This window comes from Aptenodytes forsteri, unplaced genomic scaffold (genome assembly GCF_000699145.1).
Source record: "Aptenodytes forsteri isolate BGI_AS27 unplaced genomic scaffold, ASM69914v1 Scaffold139, whole genome shotgun sequence".
In the NCBI taxonomy this organism is placed as follows: domain Eukaryota; kingdom Metazoa; phylum Chordata; class Aves; order Sphenisciformes; family Spheniscidae; genus Aptenodytes; species Aptenodytes forsteri.
This window is the reverse complement of record NW_008794414.1, coordinates 4,953,305-4,975,257: the sequence shown is the minus strand read 5'-3', so window position 1 is coordinate 4,975,257 and position 21,953 is coordinate 4,953,305. Positions and strand designations below refer to the sequence as shown.

Sequence of the window (21,953 nt, the reverse complement as noted above, 5' to 3'; positions counted from 1 at the left end):
ATGCTTCGCTATCCATGTCTGCTGTAAGGTGATGCAGTTTATCATACATTTGAGCACAAGAGGATGCCTTGCATGACCTCACACTGACACTTACAGTAGCTCGGCTGACGTGCCGTATGCTGTTTTATTGCTGTAAGTCAGGGGTAGAGCAGAGCCCACTGCCAGTGAAATGTAGAAGGCTTGAAGGGAAAATTTTAGCACACCCTCTCATGGAATGTCTTAAAAATTAGTAATGGGAACAAAAGCTAACATCAGCCACAACCCCGCACCCCCACACCTCATCTGCACACACGCACATGCACACCATCTAAGCTCTTCAAATGTAAGAGATGGCAGGGGTATAGGCTAGACAGATGATCTCCCTCCAACCAGAATAATTTTACTGGGGCCACATGGATGAAAAATGTTAATGTGCACTGTAATTTACATGAAAACATATATGCAGGATGTCGTCCCTGAGTTCCAGCTCTGGATAAGGATGCAGGAGCTCATATCTTTATTTGACTCAGTTTACTGCATGTTTTGAAGGGGGCTGCGGAGAGAAGAAAAAAGAAATTTCAGCAGACAAAAATGAAACATAATGAAATAATTAAATTCCAGTCTTTGTTGTCAAGGACTTCTCTTGAGCTTATCTAATGAAACTGAACTACGTTCTGCTCCTTTACATGGTTGTTAATGCTGCTCTCAGGTAGGAAAGGGAAGGAGGTAGTATAATTGAAGATTTACTTTTGAACTGTATCATAAACCAGCTTTCATAAAGCCCCACAACAGTAAAGTGGTTCGTTACATTTTAGAGTGTCTGATATAAATAAGATCACTGAGTGTGTATGATCAATCTTTCCAAGGGCCAAAATATTTTGCTGTTCCCAAGCTTGGTTTCCTTGTTCAGACTGAATAAGCTCAGCCCACATGCATTTAGAAACCGACTTGAATTTTAATTTTATTCTAATAGCTAATTGTGTCTGCTATGGTTATGTGCCTCTAATTCCCGGAAAGAAGCCCCTCAGCTTTTGCAGAAAGACTCTTTGGAGATTTTATAGGGTTATTGACCAAATCAGAAATGTGCAGTCAAGTAAGGCAGAGTTACTATAATCAGTATATCAGAGGCAGAATTTATTCCATTGCCAGTTATTCAGGGAGGAGGAAAGGCACGTCTGCAAATTTTTATGCAGCAGAAAGGCATTTTATAAGTGGTAGATGCTCGTAGGCTAACCCCTTTTATTTGACCATAGTTATTTACGGCCCGCTTTGTTCAACTTCCATTGCCACTTACTGCTTACTTCACAACTCCATGGAAAGAGGAGTTGTCTTAGTCTGTAAAGCAGAAGTTATAAGGAGAGGACCAGGAGGAGAGGACCAGGGGAATTTCTCTATTTTACATTCTTTTTATTTTAATGAATGATATAAGAGGGAATTTTTCAGTTGTAGTGAAAAGCTAATTCCTTCCGTGATCCATTTATTTGATTTGTCTGTCCACGTCAATCAGTTTCTATCTCATCCTGTTTAAAAAAAAGACACTTAAATATTAGAACAAGGCTGTATGATGTCTTCTGACCAGAACTTCCACTGACCTCAGTGTGAGTTCAGTGCGTGGAACCCTTCATTTTTTCTTCTTCTTACTTAGTTTAAAAAGAACAAAACCAACATCAGAGCCACTTTCAAAGTTATGGCTGAGATATACACATTTGCTACTGGTGTCCAAGGGAAAACAATTTCCTAAGTTTGAGTGTTGAGCATGAAGCAGAAGTGACAGAACAGTTTGTCAGTGGAGAACATTATATAGAGCTATTTAAAGGTTGTCCTCGACCTTTCCACCTCTTTTAAAGCCTCTTGAGAGCAATTTAAACTTTTCTTCTGCCAGTTGCCTACTGTCAGTTCCATATTTGTGTTTGTTCTCTCCATGCTATGGATGTAAGGTATCAGAGCACATTATGGGGAGATCTTCCAAATCCTCTTTTAAACTCTTGTCTGAGAAAGAGCCCTTAGATACAGCCAGGTCAACTTTGGCAGTTAAAGTTCACAGCAAGACTTTTGTTTCCTTGATCTCCTCTCAAGACAACTTTTTACAGACAGTGGATTGAAATCTGACCTGAATGAAGACAATGGAAGTTTTATTATTGACACTGATGAGTCCAAGATTTTAAATACTTTTTATATATGAATTTTCTTCTGAGATACATACATGCAGACATATATAGCTGTATCTATGCAAATAGGCATAGGTATCTAATTCTGGTAAATAACATGGTGTAAGGATAAATTTTTAGATTGTTTGTAAACAGATTTCTCATACCAAAAATGCTCTACCAACATGACTTTTGTCCATTTATGAGGTGTTATAAAGAATTCTATTTTCAACACAGCCTTCAGGGAAAAAATATTAAATACTGCAGGTGATTACACGTGCAGATTTTTCACTGCTCAAACCTCTTGTGTATAATGCCCAAAAAAGTAGCACAAATAGGTACTACCTCAAAGACACTGTTAAATTGTTGGAAAGGCACTTATTGTATATTGAAGAATCCTACAGAATTCCTGATCTCTAACCATAAACATAAAATACAGAAGTGCAGCAAGAAGTAAGTTACTAGAAGGAGTTGCATTCTTTGATCTCTTTTCTCTTATTCTTAATTTCAGCATCCTCATTTGAAAAGGAACGTAAAGGCATGTCAGTGTTGTGCTCACAGATCAGGAAAAGCCCACAACACGTTCATGTAGGCTGTCAGTGCTCACATCTGGCTAGTTTGGAGGTGTTAGTGTATCTATTTCCGTGTCAAAATTGGTGTAATATGTGGAACATCGGCTTTTATTTCATGTCCAAGTGAGGTGTCATCATTTAATACAAAGATGGAAAGTAAGAGCACAGCTGCTCTGAAGCAATTTGAAAGGAGTTTCACAAATTCATCATGGGCAGAATAGTGCCTTAGTATTGCAAAATCTGCCTTTGCTAGTTGCTACTGTAACCATCCTTCTCTTGTAGTCTGAGCACAATAAATAAATACAGTCATCACTGGTAATAGCTTTGGATATTTGTCGACGTATTTATGGGAACTGTACCTATCTCTCAGCTATTCTGTTTCAAAATACTGCTTCTGGCAATGCAAAGTGCTAACTGAGAAAACTTTTTTTCTTTATTTCTTCCTTTGAAGACAAAGACAGGGATTTGTTTGCTGCAGGATGGTAACCAGGAGCCTTTCAAAGTGCGACTGCACTTAGCCAAAGATATTTTGATGATCCAGGAGCAGGATGTGATCTGTGTGTCTGGTGAGCCTTTCTATTCTGGTGTAAGTAGTTTTTATTTTTTTCTTTAAGATGTACTTTATACAAAGCAAAAATACGCTGTGTGTTTGTGTGTATGTGCGTGCATGCACACACATATGTATGCATGTACTCCCACAGTTTGATATTTCATTTTATACTGTTAACACTAAGTGTATTTCAATATATCATCTTTTACGAGTAAATCTTAGCAATACTCATCTAAGAAGCAGCAATAAGATAATGAATAAGTTATATGCATGACTACAGTATTGTTTCTCTGCACTCACCCTTGAATATTGGAGCCACTGAATGCGATAGGAATGACACAAGCAGTGATTTTTGCAGTGAATACAGATACCTCAATGTACTTACATATGCCCGAGTACTGTCTGTGGAGTCGATAAGACAGTTGATGGGAAACTGTTATGGCGGGGCTTTGCTGGTAGAGGAATTATCTGCTATCCTCTGTTGCTTTGGTTGTTTCATATGGTAGCACAACACCAGACTTCATGCACACTGCCAGTCCATGCTGCGAGGGTCACTAGTTTTACCAGCACATCCTGTTAATAAATATGGACTTCAGCTGGAACAGTGTAATAGTGTCATTTATGTATTACTGTTTTTACATGATATATCAGATTTCTTATTTAAGCATCATATTGAAGTTTGTGGATAAGAAACTTAGCTTTGTAGACAATCATTTGGAAGATCTGTAAAATGTTATATAGAATTATATTGTAGGTTTTAGAACTATTGTAATGCTAAGTTTTTATTTAATTCTAGAAGATAGCTAAAAAAATAGAAACCATTTACTATTAATTTCTATAGACACTTTTATAGATACTGTAATTATATTCTATAGAGATATTGTTAAGATTTATGGGAAACTATCATAAACATTCTGCTCTCCCTTTGAGCTAAATAAAATTATCATGGGATTTAATGTTAAATCTTACAAGGCATAGTAGTGTAATATCTGTTTATGCAAATGTTATGTGACTGCTATTGTCTGTCTGTTTTATTAATTAATTGCTGCTGTTGCCATATCCCTGTATCTCTAAATACAAGTATAATAAAAAGATACAAAGCAGAAACCAGAAATAAATTGGTAGAAAGTTAGCAGTGCTAACAGTGTGGAAGATTAATGGAAAATGTATAGGAGAATCCATCTCACTGTCACGAACATCTCAAGGTGAATGGTTCTGAGTTTTTCTCTGAAACAAGAGGAACACACTGCCTAGCGCACTGCCTACACTGTCTCCATACAGGCTGGGTTTATTTACATGACAAATCTGACGTTAGCTTTTGACAGTTTCATGCTGTACAAATACAATTTACTAATACAGGTCTGTGTGCTTTCTATGGAATATACGTGCTCTTTTTATCAATCAGACTGTACTGTTCCTCAACATACAGGACATCTAGCAGCCCAGATAGAAAGAAATTATGAGTTCAAGCTCAGGCTATAGTTGTTCAATTAGCAACACACACTGTGGCACCGTTACTCCACCAACCCCATTCTGGCATTATTTATTAAAAGGTTTTATCACTCAAAAATATGACTTTCATTATTGTGTTGTAATATCTGTTACTTCTGCTGAACTTGTTATTTAAATGTCTTCATGAAATGCATGTTTAATTTTTTTTCCATTTCACAGCAAGGCTTTCTCTTGCAGTTTTGCCCTCTTTAGTTTTGCAACAGCACTGTAGAAAACAGTGGATGATTTGCTTCAGCAATTACACTCCCCCTATCTTATTTGCATATTGAGTGCATAATGCATTAACTGATTGATATTAGTGTGGTGATGAGGAGTTTCTTTTCTCTTGGAAGTGTCATTGTTAGGCTAGTGACTTTTGAGCACTTTACCCTGATTTCCTCTGGGATTAAGACTAGGTCTTGAATCAGTAGATTCATTCCAACTAAGGATGATTGGCATTTCACAGACAGTTAACTGTCCTTTTGTCACAGGTCATTTAAATCATCTGGAATCATGTGCTTTGACTATATAGCATGATCAGACAAGGCTTCCTTTTTTTGCATTTTTAATTCATTTTTATTCCTGATTTATTAGGTTTCTTTTTTGTTTGTTTGTTTTTCTTCTCTTTTACTTTGCTTGGTTGATTTTGTTTTATTCTTTCTGTCATTCTAGATGACTGACCACGTCTATTTTTCTTTTACATGCATTCTACAGAGCAAGAGTAAGTGTTTTCATTAGCAACTGACATTGAATACCTCATAGAATAAACTCTAAAGAATAAAAGTAAAATTTGTAACTGAGGAACAATAGCATTGTTAAATTTTACAGACAAGTAGCTACAGTAAAAGCTCTTTTTAATCTGTTTTAATAAATAATCTTCAAATAATTTGATTAGAAGGTTTTACTTAATCACTTCTGCACTGTTAGGGAATGAAACGCTATTACTATGTTTCTAGTTCAGAACAGTATCTCTTTTGTTTGTTGGGTCTGAATCAATTTGCATGCTCCTCTGTGTAGGGCAGACTTTAAACAGGCACTTAACGTTCCAGCGGTATCCTGATCTGCATCCTGAGGAATAATCTAAATGAAATCAATGGCTCCTTAGGAATGAGGTGCCGCTTAATGCGAGTACATGGGATAAGAACCTAGTTCTTAATTTAGAACACTTCCTTTTGTGGAAAACAGTTCTAGTTTCCCAAAACTAAAGAGGTGCAAAGAAACCTTGTTTCTTCTTTCATTGTATACAGTTTGGAGTAAGAAAATAAAATGCATAAAAGATTAGAAGCAACATAAACAGTGTTAAATACTAAAAAAAGAAAGCATCTGGTTTTTTAGTACGCTGAACAAAATGATAGTGTTAGTGAGGGTTCTGCAGCGATTGTACCTGTACCTGTAGCAATTCCATAAAGCGTCAAAGATCGTTCAAATGATCATGGATCTAAATTAATGGATCTAAATAAATGATCATAGATCTAAATTTGAGCATCAGTTGCATCAATAAGTATTACAGAGATTTATTTATGTGTGCAACAAGACAGACTTGCTTTCCAAAAGATGGAAACACAGTGGGTTCTGCATTATGCTGCTAGTGGATATCCGATGTAGATTTAAACTCCAGTGCAAATGACCAAAAGTGACATGAGAATATTTTGTGAAACTCAAAGCCTAGAAGGCAGTGTCTTTACTAATCCAAATTAAATCCTTGCCTGTAGAGAGGCTTTATAGTATGGGAAGTGTATGCCTGAGTTGGAGTAGCTTGTGTTCTGAAGATATCCATGAGTCTCTCTCTCGAGAAAAATTGGAAGATAAGACTGGTGACTGTCAGGTTAGGTACACTTTTTTCTCCCCTAAAGTACCAGACCCTCACAAAGTATTTTTTCATAATTGTGGTATTGCCAACAGACAGCTTTCTTACAATTATAATTGCCATAAATCTCCATGATAGTTTATTGTGGTACAGAACAGTTAGGAATTTTACTCTTTTCATCTGAAAAAGAAATGCCCTGAGAACAGCTGAATTTAACCATGTAGGAACTTCATCAGTATTGATGGCAGAAGTATAGAAGATTTTTATTTTATATTTACTTTTAAACATATTTCTTGAATTACATGAAATTATACTCACAAAAGTTTGCTATATGGTGTTCCAGATGACAATGTGCAATAAGGCAACTCCCAGTCTTTTTAGACATATGGGCTGATAGCCTGGACTAACAAGGATAGCCTAATACTGACCTTGCTGAGAATTGTGATGGGGGGGGGGATAGCCTAAGATATGGTGTGTCTGATCTGAAATATGACTCTTCAGTAGATTTATTCCTAGGAAAAGTTTTAATCTTTGCAACTCCAGAATCAAAATTTTTATTTTGGAGTTAATCCTCACAATTTCTATCACCTTTCATGAACATCTCAAATTCAAGTAAAAGGATTATTGTGTTTTATCAAGAAAAGTAGTTTATCTGTCTAGGAAGCATGGTTTTTTTCTTCTTTTCTTTAACAGATTTTATTTGTTTGCTAATCATACTCAGAAATTTTTCTAATAGAGTGTGTGTGCATGTGAGATCCATAAACCAAGGATATGACAATGTACCATCTGACAAGATGGATGATTTGAATCAGCTACTGTTTTTCTAAAAGACTGAAAATAAACTGTGAGCAGCTGGCAAATCGCTAAGTTCAGCTACCAGGACAGTTTGCATTTTTACATAATTTTCTTAAAGGTTCTGTTAAAGTCATAGAATTTCCAAAATACTGCTAACTCACCTGATGATAACCTAGAGATGATTCCCATTTCTTTTGAGTAATGTAATTCTATGTTGCTGTGTAGTGATGCATTATTTAATTAAATATTAATAATTTCTTTTAGCATTTTTTTAAATTAAGGATCTTTTTGGGAGATTGATGTGAAGATCATTCATAATTTCAATACTAATAAAAAGTGAATGCACATTTTTGTGAATTTATAGAGCAACAGTTCTCGGAGTAGTATGGCATTTGTCCAAGGATTTAACTGAGGCTGATACAAATGTATCTGAATGTAACCTATGGACTGTAATTGTTTTTTTGATAGAGAGAAAACCTTCATCAATAAACACCTTTTCCAAGGTCGGAAAGTAACACTGACTTGAATTGTCCAACTGTAGCCAGACCTGATTCTTGGCATTATTAATCACACAATCATTCTTCTTTTTCTTGTAAAGATAAGAACATATTATATATCACTTTTAAAGTTGTCCTTTTGCTATTGTGAAATCAACTGTGTTGAAAGATTTATAACTCTATACAAAGCCCATATGGTATTACAAAAAAATAAGTTGCATTAGAGATAGTTTTTCAACTTATAAGCTTTGCACAATAGCAGGTTTTTCTTGATTTTTTTTTAATTTAAATGAAAAAGGTATTACTAATTCTTAAGTATAAGTTTAAATTCAGAACATATAACTTAACTGTGACTTGTCTAGGCAGTCAGATTAAGTTATTACATTTCCCTTGCTTGCACATTTTAGAGTTTTGGAGACTTCCTGAGAGTGAATTTTAAATCTCTCTTTTGAGAGTTTAAAATTTTCTTTTAATATATTTTGGTGTAGGTAAAACAAGTTCAATTAACATTAGCAATGTTAATGAGTAGAAAAATAAATGAAGAAAAAAGTGAAAAGCTTAAAATAGTAAACATAGGGGTTTTGAATTATTTTCTGTATTGTATTTATTTCTGTATCTATTTACTATTTTGATTCTGATATGTGATTGAATAGTACGAATGGTGCCAAAGTGAAACTCCCTGTCCTGGAGAGAATTGCAAATATGTGAACAGATAGGTCACCTTTCAAGCACTTTCCATTCTTGTTACCTTCACAAAGCTACCAGTAAGAATGGTGATTTTTTTTTTTTTTATCATGTTGGTATCTGTCAGCTATTCAGTGGAGTGAATCCATTTTTTCACAGAAGTCGTCAAATATCTATCAGATGGTGGTAACTTTTTTTTGCCCTGCCAATCTGGACAGCTTTTAAGTGACAACCTAGAACTGACAGATGCAAATATGATTATTTAGGGACAACCTAAGCCAGCTTATTTTTCTGCAGCTACTTAAAGATAAAAAGCATAGCAATCTACTGAGGTTCAAACACAGGGCTGCCATTTGTAAAGCCAAGTTTGAAAGAGCAGAATAGCTTTTTCGCATTGGAAGGTTTTTCCCCCAGAGAAAAAGAAAAATATTGCAAACCAGAAAACCCAAGAGCATTGATCAATGGCAGTGTATGACGTGAAGCAGTAGCTGGAAACTACAGGTATCCTGGAACTACAGAGGGTGTTTGTTACCAAGCCTAGTGGGTATTCAGATCCATACTGACTTTGGGTTTGTGTTTTGTTCTCTTTTATTTCTATATTAAGAAGTGCAGTACATTTGAAATAAATAAATCCTAGGAGTAGAATTTTTATAAGTAGATATTTAGGTGGATGTTTCTGATTTTAGGCATATGCTGTAGGACTGGGAACATTTTGAAGGGAGAACAAGCGAAGGGTCGAGTACCCTTGCTCGTTCCAGTCAGTGTTTACAGTCTACACATCACAGTTGCATTTACCGTCCTCAGTCTCCAGCACGACTGCAGAGGAAGGGGGATTTCCAATTGACCAGGCATTCTGCCGCCATCCCCTACTGCCGACCCTCTCCAGTTGCTTGAGGAACTGAGATAAGGAGACAAGCTTCGAATGTCACACGACGGAAGTTGTTAGAAGATGAGCAAGTCTGCTGGCAAACCTGGTTAACATTATTAATTCAAATCAGAAATGTGACTGACCTGTGTCCTGTGTACTTTACACTCAGAATGAGTGTGAAGTTTGACTGCTCATGTCAATTAATCCAAAGAAATGCCAGTAAGCAAGAGCAAAGCATGACCAAGAAGAGGATATAAAGTGTCCCTTCTTGAAAATGTATGAAATAGTTCAATAAAAAGAAAAAAATTCTCATTAGAATTTCTTATTTCAAAATGTAGTGGGATTACTAATAGCTGATAAACTACATGAGAGCATGGCCTTGAAGATATTATGGCATCAAATGTTAACAGGTTGATCTATGAAGTTGCTGCCAGTGTATTGATTATATCTTTATATTTCATTATTACATTTTAAAAATTATATTCTAACATTTTCCTCCTTTCCCCCCCCCTACATTTTTCCATGTCATTGTGGTATTGTAGATTCCTCTCCATGTCTATTCCTGTTTTCCCACCTACTGTTTTGTTCTGCACCCATTCAGCTTTTTTCCATGTTCTTCCATATGCATAGTACCTTGGTGTCTGTTCTGTCCACTGTGAAAAGAGAGGTCTTCTTTTCTGTCATTGACAGAATTTGTCTAATTGACCTAGACAAATTAATTCTTCATACCTTTACTCTTGTAAGATGAATAAACAGACACACCAGTGTCCCAAACTGAAAATGAAATATTTATAGCCTAGTAAAAGGGTTGAGTAATGGAATATTGAAGTTTCATACACTGTTAGCTCAGTTTTATGAAGAGTTTTGAAGTTTCTTCATCCTTTTGTTCAACTTTTGTTTGACTGCTTTCATAGCGGCAGATTATTAGATCACCTTAGATTACTAGTTTATATTATACAGAATAAATAATTTGAAAATATTACTAAATAATCATCATTGTTAAGAGTCAGTTAAGCAATTATAAACTTTCTTTTACATCACATACCAGTCAGTATGAAATATTTGAATCTTTACTGTGCCCTAAGATTTAACTGTTAAAAATGACATTAACTCTTGACTAAATGTAAATAGTTAATGATTACATAGGATTCTGTGTTTTCCTTTCCTGACTACTTACTGTTAGCGTGTGCTCACACAGTCATTCTTCACTTCTAATCTCATTTAAGATGACGTCTGTGATCTCAATAAGATCATATGGATTTTAAGGAGAAATTTTAATACCTCTTTAATGAAAGCCTAAAAAACATTGCTTCTGTTTCACTGCATAGGTCTGAGAAAGAATTTTTTTTGGCAAAACTCTTAGCTCTCCTTTCCCATCAATGAACATGTGTGGATGAGGAATTTTCTGAGTTAGAGGCATGGAAAATGCTGACAGCTTGGCAGCAGTTTTGAGTTTTTCAATAAAATGATAACTCCTTTTGTTCTGTTCCAAGAAGCAGCTTCTAAAACGCTGCTCTGAATCTTGCATTTAAGGATCCTAGGAGCTCTAGCTTTCCCTCTATTTGGTGTAATGTAGATAACAAATGTGATAATGGAATTACAAGCTCACAGGACATTTTGTGTAGTCTTGGTATTGACCTAAGTAGCTTTTCATCAGAATCAAGTTTTATTTTGTAAACTTGGAGATGAAGTTGCTTTTGGAATTTGCAAAACCATTGCAAATTTAATCATAGAATACTACGCTGTGCAAATAGAGGGGAAAGTGAAACTAAGTAAAATATTAATAGACAAATATACAGCTGACAGATTTTTAGTTAGATTTGATTTTAAGCAGATAGTTGGAATCAATGGAGAAGCACTGTCTTTAACTTGGAACAGCATAAATGGTCAATCGGGATACTTAGAGAACTTCTTTACTGGTACAAAATGTGTTGCCTTCCAGAGTTGTTGCCATATTTTATTACTGAATAGTTGTAAAGCATTTTAAGAACTTAAAGCTTTTAGACCGGTGAAAAGCATTTTATTATTGTTATTTTTCATTTGAAATGTTAATTAAAGGCAACAGAACAAAATAATTTGTTTCAGTTTGCTGGTCAAACTTCTTTATTGTATTAATCATTATATTAAAAATATTATTTTACGTTAAAATACAGTGCTTTGCAGACAAGGTTTATTCAGTTCACCTTGGTTGAAGATGGCACTGAAAATGAAGCTTGGTTTGGGTTTTTTGCGAGTCACATACAAAAAGTCACATGCAAGTCATGCAAGTCACAAAGAAAAACTTACTCGGATAAAAGAGTTTCCTGGCAAAACATTTCAAAGCTGGTATCTACCATCAAAATACTTATTCAAGTTTTTGCAACTCCAAAGGGAGGGATACATCTTTCCAAAGTTAGATTTGACATCCTGGCTCTATACTCAATGGAAGACATAGATGCTGAAGAACATTATCACCTAACTTGGGCACCTGCTTTGACTCACCTGGATTGAATGTATTTATTTTTCTTTACTGATTACAGGAGAAAACTTGCCTTCACCAATGGCTGAGTTTTAGGTGGATTAACTGTGGTTAGATGAGTCCTATCATTTTTCTTCTAAACTTCTGGGTAAAAAAAGGGGAGCTGATCAGAGCTGGGGGTCTGATCCTAAGCCAAAATTCTGGCGTATGAAATGTGTGATGCTTCTGACAGTTCTGGAAAAGCTGTTTCACTATATTGTTTATGTGAGGTTTGCAGTCGCAGACTAAGGGATTATTGATGGTTTACTAATGAAATATATAACTCGTATGTAATTCTGATTTGTATTTTTGAAGATCATTAATTGTTTGCATGTTTGTAATTGTTAGCTATCATGCTGTGAGGAATATGTAAGTCTCTACACCTAAGATACACTAAAGTAATACTTCTTTACTGTAAGACTGAGAAGTGTGTTGAATTAGCCTAGGTTAAATACAATGCAATGCCTTCATTACACATAACATCACTCAAGTGGATCTAGTTTGCAGTATGTTTTTAAAGTTCAATTCAGTTCAGTAACAGTCCAGACCTGAAATATTTAATATCTACTCTTAATGGAGATAGAAAAAAACCTAGAAAAAGTACCAGACAAAACCCTCTGATAAATTATGTTGTACTGGAAAATTACAGTTCCTTGAAATGTTTCTGTTCCCCTTGCTTACTTTTACACAGTTTTGTCTATTCAGTAATCTGCTATGCTAGCAAAGTATTTCTTTCTCTTAAAAAGTAATGCTGAACTCCAGTGTAAAATGTTTCTAGTTTCTTGTCAGACAGCACTGGTAAACTCACAAAAGACCCCAAATCAGGTGTTTTCAGGGCTCGCTTGACTCTGTGTTCTCTTGAGTGAAAACCAGAAAGAATATTTTATTGATTCTTTTGCATGGGTACTTTGTGTGTTGTGCTAAGAAAGATAACAACAAGGATAGAAATATTCTGCAGGACAGCTTTCTATTAGGCTTTTTAAAAGCACAGCTCCAGCTTAGAATATATTCAGATGCCACTATTTAAACTTTTGGGTGACTACTGACATATTGCGAACTACAAATTTTAATGAAGATTTATGTTTTTCACTGAGCATACTACTTCATTTGAAATTTAATTGCAAAGTGTGATGTTCTTTATTCCATTCATGGTTAATGTAATACTATCAAGCCAGTTTATTAAAAGATTGCTGTTTTTCAACATCTTCTTAGGTAACACAAGTATTTTCTATTTGATTTAAGCATGTATAAAAAATACTAGAATGTATTGACTAGAGTGTACAAGTCAAGTTTCTGTTCTTAACTCGATGTTCAACACAAGCTGGAGCTGGAAGTGAGGTGGAGTTAACAGGAAAAATACAGCTACCAGTGGAGCCACACCTGAGTGTTTCATGTTCATTTGTGTAAACTCATCTTAGGTCACCCATCAGACTGTGGCCTATGTTGGTTTATCCTGAATATATTGTCTGCAGCATTACCTGCAGCTGAAACCTCCTGGCAGACAAAAGGTTTTCTAAGTACAGTTTGTGGCCTGAAGTGAAATAACTTTGTGGACTGAACCCAGTTTCTGGGAACTTCATTACGAAAGTTCCTTCCTAGAAGGTGTGAGTTAAGAGCCAAGAAGGCTCTTCTGGTCCCTCTGAACAGCGCAGAAGCACATGAATGAAACAGGATAGCCATATATTCCTCTATTGCCATGCTACACGTTCATTTGTGGGTTACAAATATAAAAGTATATTTTTTTCATGCATTTCAAATTCATGCATTTCAAATTTTAAAAAAAAAAAAAAAGAAATATTTTGCCATTTAACAACAGAATTATATACCTCTTTCTTAGATTAAACATTTACAAGCATTATCCTAAATAAATAAATGGAAAGTCTCATTTTAGGAAATCCATTTTGTCTTGCCATCCAAAACATTGGACTAGTTTATGCTTGCTCTTTCTGCAGTTACACAATTCATATTTGTCACAAACGTGAAAAAGAAAGAAGGCAACTGGATTTTCCCAAAAATTCAGCAATGTCAGTTTTCCAAAACTCTTATGTGGTAGCCCTACATCCTTTCTTTTCCTTTCTGTATATGAGGTAAGGAGGAAAAAATAGCTCTGTAGATATTTCATCCTCTCTGTCACTGGTATCTTTCTGATGAGAGACTTACTCAAATCTAACTGACACTGGCAATCTATGCTGATTGTGCTGAAATATATGAACATATATAGATAAAATATACATGCAGACTTATGCTATGCAATATATATAATGAAATGAGTATAAAATCTAGACCACATGCAGAGGGCATTAAAAAATCTATATATTCCATATATTTGTATCTGAACATATGGTATATCTGCTACTAAGACTTTTTACCTCTAATCAAATTGACTAATTCTAAATGATCTTTGGGAAAAAAGTCAATGAGACAGACTAGGAAAAAAAAAGTCTTTTTTTGTAAATGTTCACATCCAAGACAGATACTAGCCTACAGTTTTTACAGAACAAATTTTAGGACGAGCAATAAAAGGAAAAAAATGGGCTGCTTTAAATAATTCTGTCTGTAACCACCCTTTAAATCACTGGTTACAATTTTTAAACCATAGCTCTGAGGTCAACAGTGGCTGTGTTTGTATTAGTTTTTTTCATTTGGATCAGGACTGTGCTTTGAAATGAATTTCTGGATCACGTGCACTCATCATGCTTTGGTTCACATCACTGAGTGGTCTTGGAGTACACAAGCTGTATTCCTTTTGGATGAAACTAAATTGGAAAATGTGCTACAGGAGTGCAGTTTATGTACTTCAGCATGTAGTGCTCAATCTGCATATGGGACCAATTTAGGACTAGTCGAGGTTAAGACCTCTGAAACGCATGTGTTGTGCACTAACTGTTAAACTCTACAGTTCTGTTCTTATTGCATTGCAGTACTTGCTGGTATGGCATGAATTGAACAAATGAATTTTTGTCTGAGACAGGACCTCTGCTTTTCTTCCAGACTTTGTCTCTTTCCTCTGCCGCATAAGTTTCATGGGATTTTCACATTCAGGAACTCCCAAGTTTATTAAAACAAGAAAAATCAATGTAGGATGGAAGCACAGAAACAACTTATTGAAGTGTGAATATAGATGTTGTGGCAGAAAACATTAAATCTAACAAAACTTTATTTATATTTTTCCAGGAAAGAACAGTAACAATTAGAAGACAGACTATAGGAGGATTTGGATTAAGTATAAAGGTAGGATGAGTATTTTGGTCTATTATTCCACGTTACACAAAAAGGGTCTTTGTATATAGTTAACGTTATTTTTAATGAGGACGAACTATATTTTAGAGGACTAGAAACAAGAGAGCAAACATATTCTAGGATGTTAGATACTGTCACAGTAGGCAACCAGCAACTACATCGCCATATGGAATGGAAGGCAATGGAAAGATCATTCCCTTAAGATTCAATCTGAGCAAGCCTGTAATAAGATTTGATATGAGAGTTGAAAAGTGTTTGCAACTGCACAGACTGTACTTTTGTTCAACAGCACTTAATTTAAGTTGGTTATTAATGAATGCTAAATTACAGTGTCAGGCACACCCCCCAGCCAATAAGTTCATCATCAATTCTCCTACAAAGAATATCACATTAATTCACTGCAATTCATTAGTATAATACAGAAAGTGTTATTGCTTTCTCATATTGTTTATTTTACTATAGATCAAGCAAAGGCAGCAATTTATCATGTTACCATATTTTTGCTTTCTCCAGTAAGATTTAAGAACATATGTAAGTGTAGGTGATCCTTTTTGAGGGAGGGAGGGATGAGGAGAGGGAGGAAGGGCTAATCATTTTTGTCATCATAATCTATGATTTCTGAAAACCTCACCTTAGCTTTGAATTTCAGTGTAGACAACACAACAGTCATTTTATCTTCTAAACACAGCAATCCTCAGTCTCAAGATAGCAATGGAAAAAGTGAAGTGTACTTCACATGAATGCAGAAAGGCTTAAATTATGCATATAAAGAGAAAGTATAGACCTTCCTGTGAACATCTGCTAGTACTGACCTTATAAGAAGTGCCTCAGAAGAGGGATTAATGTACGTTTGTGTTGTCAATGATAAGAATATTGCTGAATAGAAATACTAGTTCTTAAAATATGTCTTGGTACTCTTGCTGCTATCTTGTTGACCCACTAAAGACCTCTATTGAAGGAAAACTAATTGCTATTTTGTGGCCAAAGTTTCTCATGAGCTTAGTCAACAGCACACAAGTAATTTTCCTCCAATATCATTATAGGTTACAGTTCACTGAATAATGATGAAGTAATGTGTGTCAGTATGAAATCAAGTATATGGGTGAATGAGGTTTTATTTAGCTGGTGCTAAGAAACAGCTGGTTACAGTAAGGACTTTTGGTTTGGAGAGCAAATCTCATCAAGAGTCACTACAACTGATTTTTTAGTTATACATTACAATGGGTTATCTTTTAGAATTAAAATTACTGACAAACTCAAGATCACATTATTTAATTTTCAGTTACATTGTTTAAAATAAAATATTGAGAAATATAAACTAAATAGTGAATGTGCAATAGTCTTTCTTAAATTAGTGGAGCAAAATATTCTTAAATTTTTAGAACAACATATCCATTGTTCTGAAGAAAATTCTTGGAAGTTGCAAAAGTATTTAGAAGTGCCAAAACATATTGTGAATTCAGCCTAGAAGGGAATTTATCTTTTTTTTTTCTGAATAAGATCCTGTTTCAATAGAAAAAAATAACAATAAAAAAATATGAAGTGTATTAGAAACAACTGCAATAGAATTTACAAATAAAGACTTTAAATTAAATTATTTTATTTAAACATATTTTCTAGGTTTATTTTATTACATAGATATTTCGATCAAAATTAATCTAAGTATTGGACAGGTGAAGCCACATAAATTCAGGCATGAACAGACGATCTCTTTTTAATTTTTGGAATAACTAACAATTAGGTGATGGAATCCCTTCAACAGATGTCATTAAATAGAAAAGAGATCTCTTTCAACAAAGGAAACTCAAGCTTACTTGGATGGTATAGATTAGATAATGAAAATGGTGAGTAGAAGTCTATGGTCTGGGATATTCTGTCGATGTGTATCAAGCAGTATGATTTATTTTTTTTAAATGATTTATTTTTAAAAATCAATGAACATGGGACCTCTTTTGCTAGGTACCTTTATTAGTAATCCTACATTCTCAAAAAGAAAGACTGAGAAGAAATTGGATAGCCAACACAATCTAAAACAAATAATTATTCAATATAATATGCTATTATCATTTTAAGCTAGTAGTAAGAAACAACTTAGAACGGGAACATAAAGTAATGTTTTTTAGATTTTGGTAGGCAAATTTTATGTAGACCCACTGAAATGGACTTTTTAGGTATGCTGTGAAGTGAATGTCAGTTTTCCAAATATGCTGAAAAGTGTCGTCAGTTCCAAATAAGCTGAAAAGTGTCAGTTTTCTGTTTTAAAAGGTACTATGCAATCATGGTACACTTCCTCTTGCAGATGAATAACAGTTTGTTACTTTGTTTTGTTTTGTTTTGTTTTGTTAGATTCCTGAACTTCAATAAAGGACTTGTATTTATTATTAGTTTTAAATATAAAAGTAATTATTTTGTGATAGTGCCTTGAAGCAGAGCTCTACAAGTCACCCTGGAGGAGTGAGCAGGACTGAGGCCTTTCCTCTTTGTGTCAGTAACTCTATCTCCCACAACCCCATGTACTACCGTAGTTCCTGTTGTCTTGCTACTCTCAGATTATTTAAAGATGGGTGTTATTTGAGGACTTACTTTCTGCCAGTGGTGTATATCAGAGGATGCAGTTTTATCTGAGATGTGAGTTATAGCAGTACAGTGATTAATGACCCTCACTTTAAAATATTTCCTTGTGCTTTGATATGAATTTGTCTAGTTTTGGCATTCAGCTCTAGGGCATTATCGTGCCTTTTTTTCTACTTAAACACCCATTTGCTGCCAGAAATCTCACATGGTCAAATCACCTTTTAACTTTCTCTTGAGTAAATTTTGGAAGTGTCTTATCCCGCCTTAATTATTCTGGACCCTTGGATTTTTTTTTTTTTCCCCTGAAGAACAGAAGGTCAAAATGTTAGTAATTCTGAAATGAAACTGTCTAGCTATCTTTTGGTGACTTGTCTATGAGGAGAACTCTCTTCTTTTGTGTTATAACCTGGGTGCTCCAACTATATTTGTAAAAAATCAGAGATTCAGCTAACTGCTTAAAAAAACCTGCTTGTGAGATTGATATTTACACAAGATCCAAACTTAAGCCCTTCAAAAAATTGCTTATAATCCACTCTTTGAAGGTTTGAAAGAACAAAAAAACCCCTGTTTTGTGTTTTGCTGTACTTCATTTTACTGATTAGTGGTAGAAGTGTGATTGAATTTGAAGCAGAACTGATCTGTTTTACACTCTTCAGAAGGAATTATTTTCTAATTTCTGAAGTCCCTTTAGAACCCTCAGTAATAAACCTCTGTGTGTGAAGGAATAGCCGTGGAGTTAGATGTTGAAATTGATAAGTGTAGTGTAGTATATCAGTCATTTATCACACCTCTGACAAGTTTGAGATGCAGAAATTTGACACAAGAAGCTGCTAAGTGTATGACTTCTGAAAGAACATCATGTTTCTCAATAACTGGAGTGTAGTGTTCTTGCGGAAATAGGCAATAAAATTGATAGTTCATCAAATAAATTAAGGTTTGCAGTTACAGTCTGACTCCTGGCTACCAGGACTCTGTACAGTGCCATTTTCCTGCCTCTGTTTTGAGCATTCTTTTTAAATGATGAACACCATTGCAGATCTGCTGAGATTTGGTTTGACTTTTCAAAGTTTGACTCGATCAAAAAACCTCTAAAGCAAGCCTGTGCACCTGTCCTGCTCACACTTATGTACATATTTAGATGATTCTCTTCCTCTTCCTCCATTCTGTGATTTTTTTAACACATTTTCTCTGTGTTTCAAATTGAAATGATAAAAAAAAAAATAAAAAGGCTAGAAAGCTTTAATTAATAGATGAATCATCTAGCTTTTAGTTTCAAAATTTATCTTTTCATCTTTAAAGCCTTGTGTACTTGCAGAAGTTGGTGTTGAATTTATTTTGGAAGTGGCATTTTGGTTCCAGCTATGCTATTCTATTGAAAAGAAATGTTTAAAAGTGCCAATTAACATTGGCACATTATTGTCCATATTGTTTCATTGCTAGCATGATTCCTGGCACAGTTTTGGCTTACACCAACTAGTATTCTCTAAGACAGTCCGTGGACATAGTTCAGGGCTTTACATGGACTGCTTCCAATAGGCAACATGCATAAAGTCACCCTTTCTCAGTTGGGAAGACAGCTTATCCTCATAGACATGAGCCTTATTGTGCCACTAGACCTTAAAGCGAAAACAAACAGGCCCATTTTCGTTAGTGGAATAAATGTTGCCTTTTAGTATGAAATAAAAATGTCCCCTACATTGTCTAACCCTGAGGATGTTAAAGTCCAACAATTGGTCTAATTTTTTATAGAATCCCTCTGCTTAGAAAAACAAAATAGTAATTTTCTTATTATAGAATCATAGAATCATAGAATCATTAAGGTTGGAAAAGACCTCTAACATCGAGTCCAACCGTCACCCCAACACCACCATGCCCACTAAACCATGTCCCTAAGTGCCTCATCTACACGTCTTTTAAATACCTCCAGGGATGGGGACTCCACCACTTCCCTGGGCAGCCTGGTCCAATGTTTAACCACGCTTTCAGTAAAGACATTTTTCCTCATGTCCAATCTAAACCTCCCCTGGCACAACTGGAGGCCATTTCCTCTCGTCCTATCGCTAGTTACTTGGGAGAAGAGACTGACACCCACCTCGCTACAACCTCCTTTCAGGTAGTTGTAGAGAGCGATGAGGTCTCCCCTCAGCCTCCGTTTCTCCAGGCTAAACAACCCCAGTTCCCTCAGCCGCTCCTCACAAGACTTGTTCTCCAGACCCTTCACCAGCCTCATTGCCCTTCTCTGGACACGCTCTAACACCTCGATGTCCTTCTTGTAGTGAGGGGCCCAAAACTGAACACAGTAGTCGAGGTGCGGCCTCACCAGGGCCGAGTACAGGGGCACGATCACTTCCCTACTCCTGCTGGCCACACTATTTCTGATACAGGCCAGGATGCCATTGGCCTTCTTGGCCACCTGGGCACACTGCTGGCTCATGTTCAGCTGGCTGTCAAAGAGCTTGGAGCCAAACACAAAAACAGCATTTGTCAATAAAAGTTACTAGTTTCAGTTGCCCTATTTTTCACATGACTAAAACTTCAGAAAAAAACCTCATACATAAAAACTGGAATAAGAAAAAATCTTTAGAACTATATCATGCAACACTTTGAAAGGAGGTGTGGGTGACCTCCCACCAGTAGTGGCCAACATCCAGCACAGTGAACTTCAAACAACTGCCAGTGATTAGAGTTTCCTCTACCTCTTCTAGCAGGACCACCTCTGCAGGTGGGCAGCTACCTTTATTTCAGGCTTATCCTTGCCTGCTTAAGGAAAAATGACAAAGAAAATTTGCATTACAAAGATCGGTGTTAGAGTCTGGTAGAAGTCTGAGCCCTTAAGACATCAACACCATTACTTGACTTATTTTTGTTCCCTCCTCTGGTCTGAGGTGGTAACTACCTGTCCACACTAGAGGGAGGGAAAATTTAAAACAGTGGAAAAGTGGCCTCTGTTCCTAGCGGTTTCTTCAGTAGAGTATCTCCTGAGCCTATAAAACCAGAATTTAGACACACATACACTTTTTCTTCTACAGGACAGACAATCAAGTATGAAGGATGCAGGATGCAAGGCTGCAGTGTCAATCTGAAGTAGTATTCAGCAAGATGCTGCAGACTATATACAGCTTTTTTAGCCAGCTGCAAATTGCTGAGGATAACTGGGTATAGATAGGTGGTCAACGATTTTCTCTTTCCCATTTTGAGTTTTTGTTTCTTAGAATAACGGGCAACACCTCCTATGACTAATTTAAAAGGAATCCTTCTTACTGGCCAGACTGGGATGCGGTGAGAGATCATTTTCTTCAGTAGGACATTGCTGAATGCTTCTTCAAATCTGCAGTGTAAATGGATTTAGGTAGATACAGTGAGTGAGAGAGGAATAATCATGTTGTGTTCATTGCAGGCTGGCTTAGTAATAACAGTAATTTCCCTCTTTACTGGAGAGCTGAGTCTAAGGAGGGAGGGAGGCCATTTTACTGAGAAAAAAGAACCTATGTTAGCTATGCTGATCTTTAAATCCTACACTCCTTCGCTGAGCTTCAAATGTCCTGGATTGTGCAATCTCTGTGTAACGTTGGAGGCTTAAGAAGGGAACTGACATAATTATTTTTCTGTTTGTTTAAAAATTCTGGAAGAAATTAAATGTGCATGTGACTAAGGAAAAATCTGGAGGCTGTAGGTTAAGTCTTATAAATTTAGTGAGCTTGAACTGATTATCTTAAGTGAAGCCAACTTTTATTATTGCTGTTCCTCTGGTGAAAACCACAGAAAGATATTCAACAAGTTATAATGCTACAATTTATTTAGTTTGAATACATCTCTAAGCCTGACTGAAATGAAGGTAGCCTCATGGTCTTTGTGGAGTGAATACTCAGTCCGTGCTACAAATACCAATACGTTCTGTGCTTGTCAACACTCATCTAGTGCAATGCCAATAGAACTTTTCTTGTAGACATATAATTGTTGTAATATTACTGAGATCCCTATTAACTCAGTGTTTTTAGGACCATTTACATTGATAGCCACTAGCAGAAGGAACTTTAATCCTATTTAAAATTCTATGGTTTCACAGGAAATTAATCTTTATTCCACAACAGAAATAGCTGTTGAGTGCAGGAGTCTGTTCAGTTTCAAACAATTGGTTGTTGCATTAAGAAGGGATATGTACTGTTCCTTACACCGTCAAAATAGCCATGTCAGTCCTTTCCACACCTCGACACTGGATGCCTGGACCGAAGAAAGCCATTGTTTCCAAACA

General features: G+C 35.7%; 1 protein-coding gene across 1 annotated transcript in view; it reads left to right on the top strand.

The window, feature by feature from the left end:
* The window catches only part of SNTG1 (syntrophin gamma 1), a 190,891-nt gene that overhangs the window by 30,544 nt on the left and 138,394 nt on the right, over window positions 1-21,953 (top strand). The window contains exons 2-3 of the mRNA XM_019474602.1: window positions 3,150-3,284; window positions 15,062-15,118. Coding sequence (XP_019330147.1) covers window positions 3,150-3,284; window positions 15,062-15,118 — 192 coding nt within the window. The remainder of the gene's footprint in view (window positions 1-3,149; window positions 3,285-15,061; window positions 15,119-21,953) is intronic.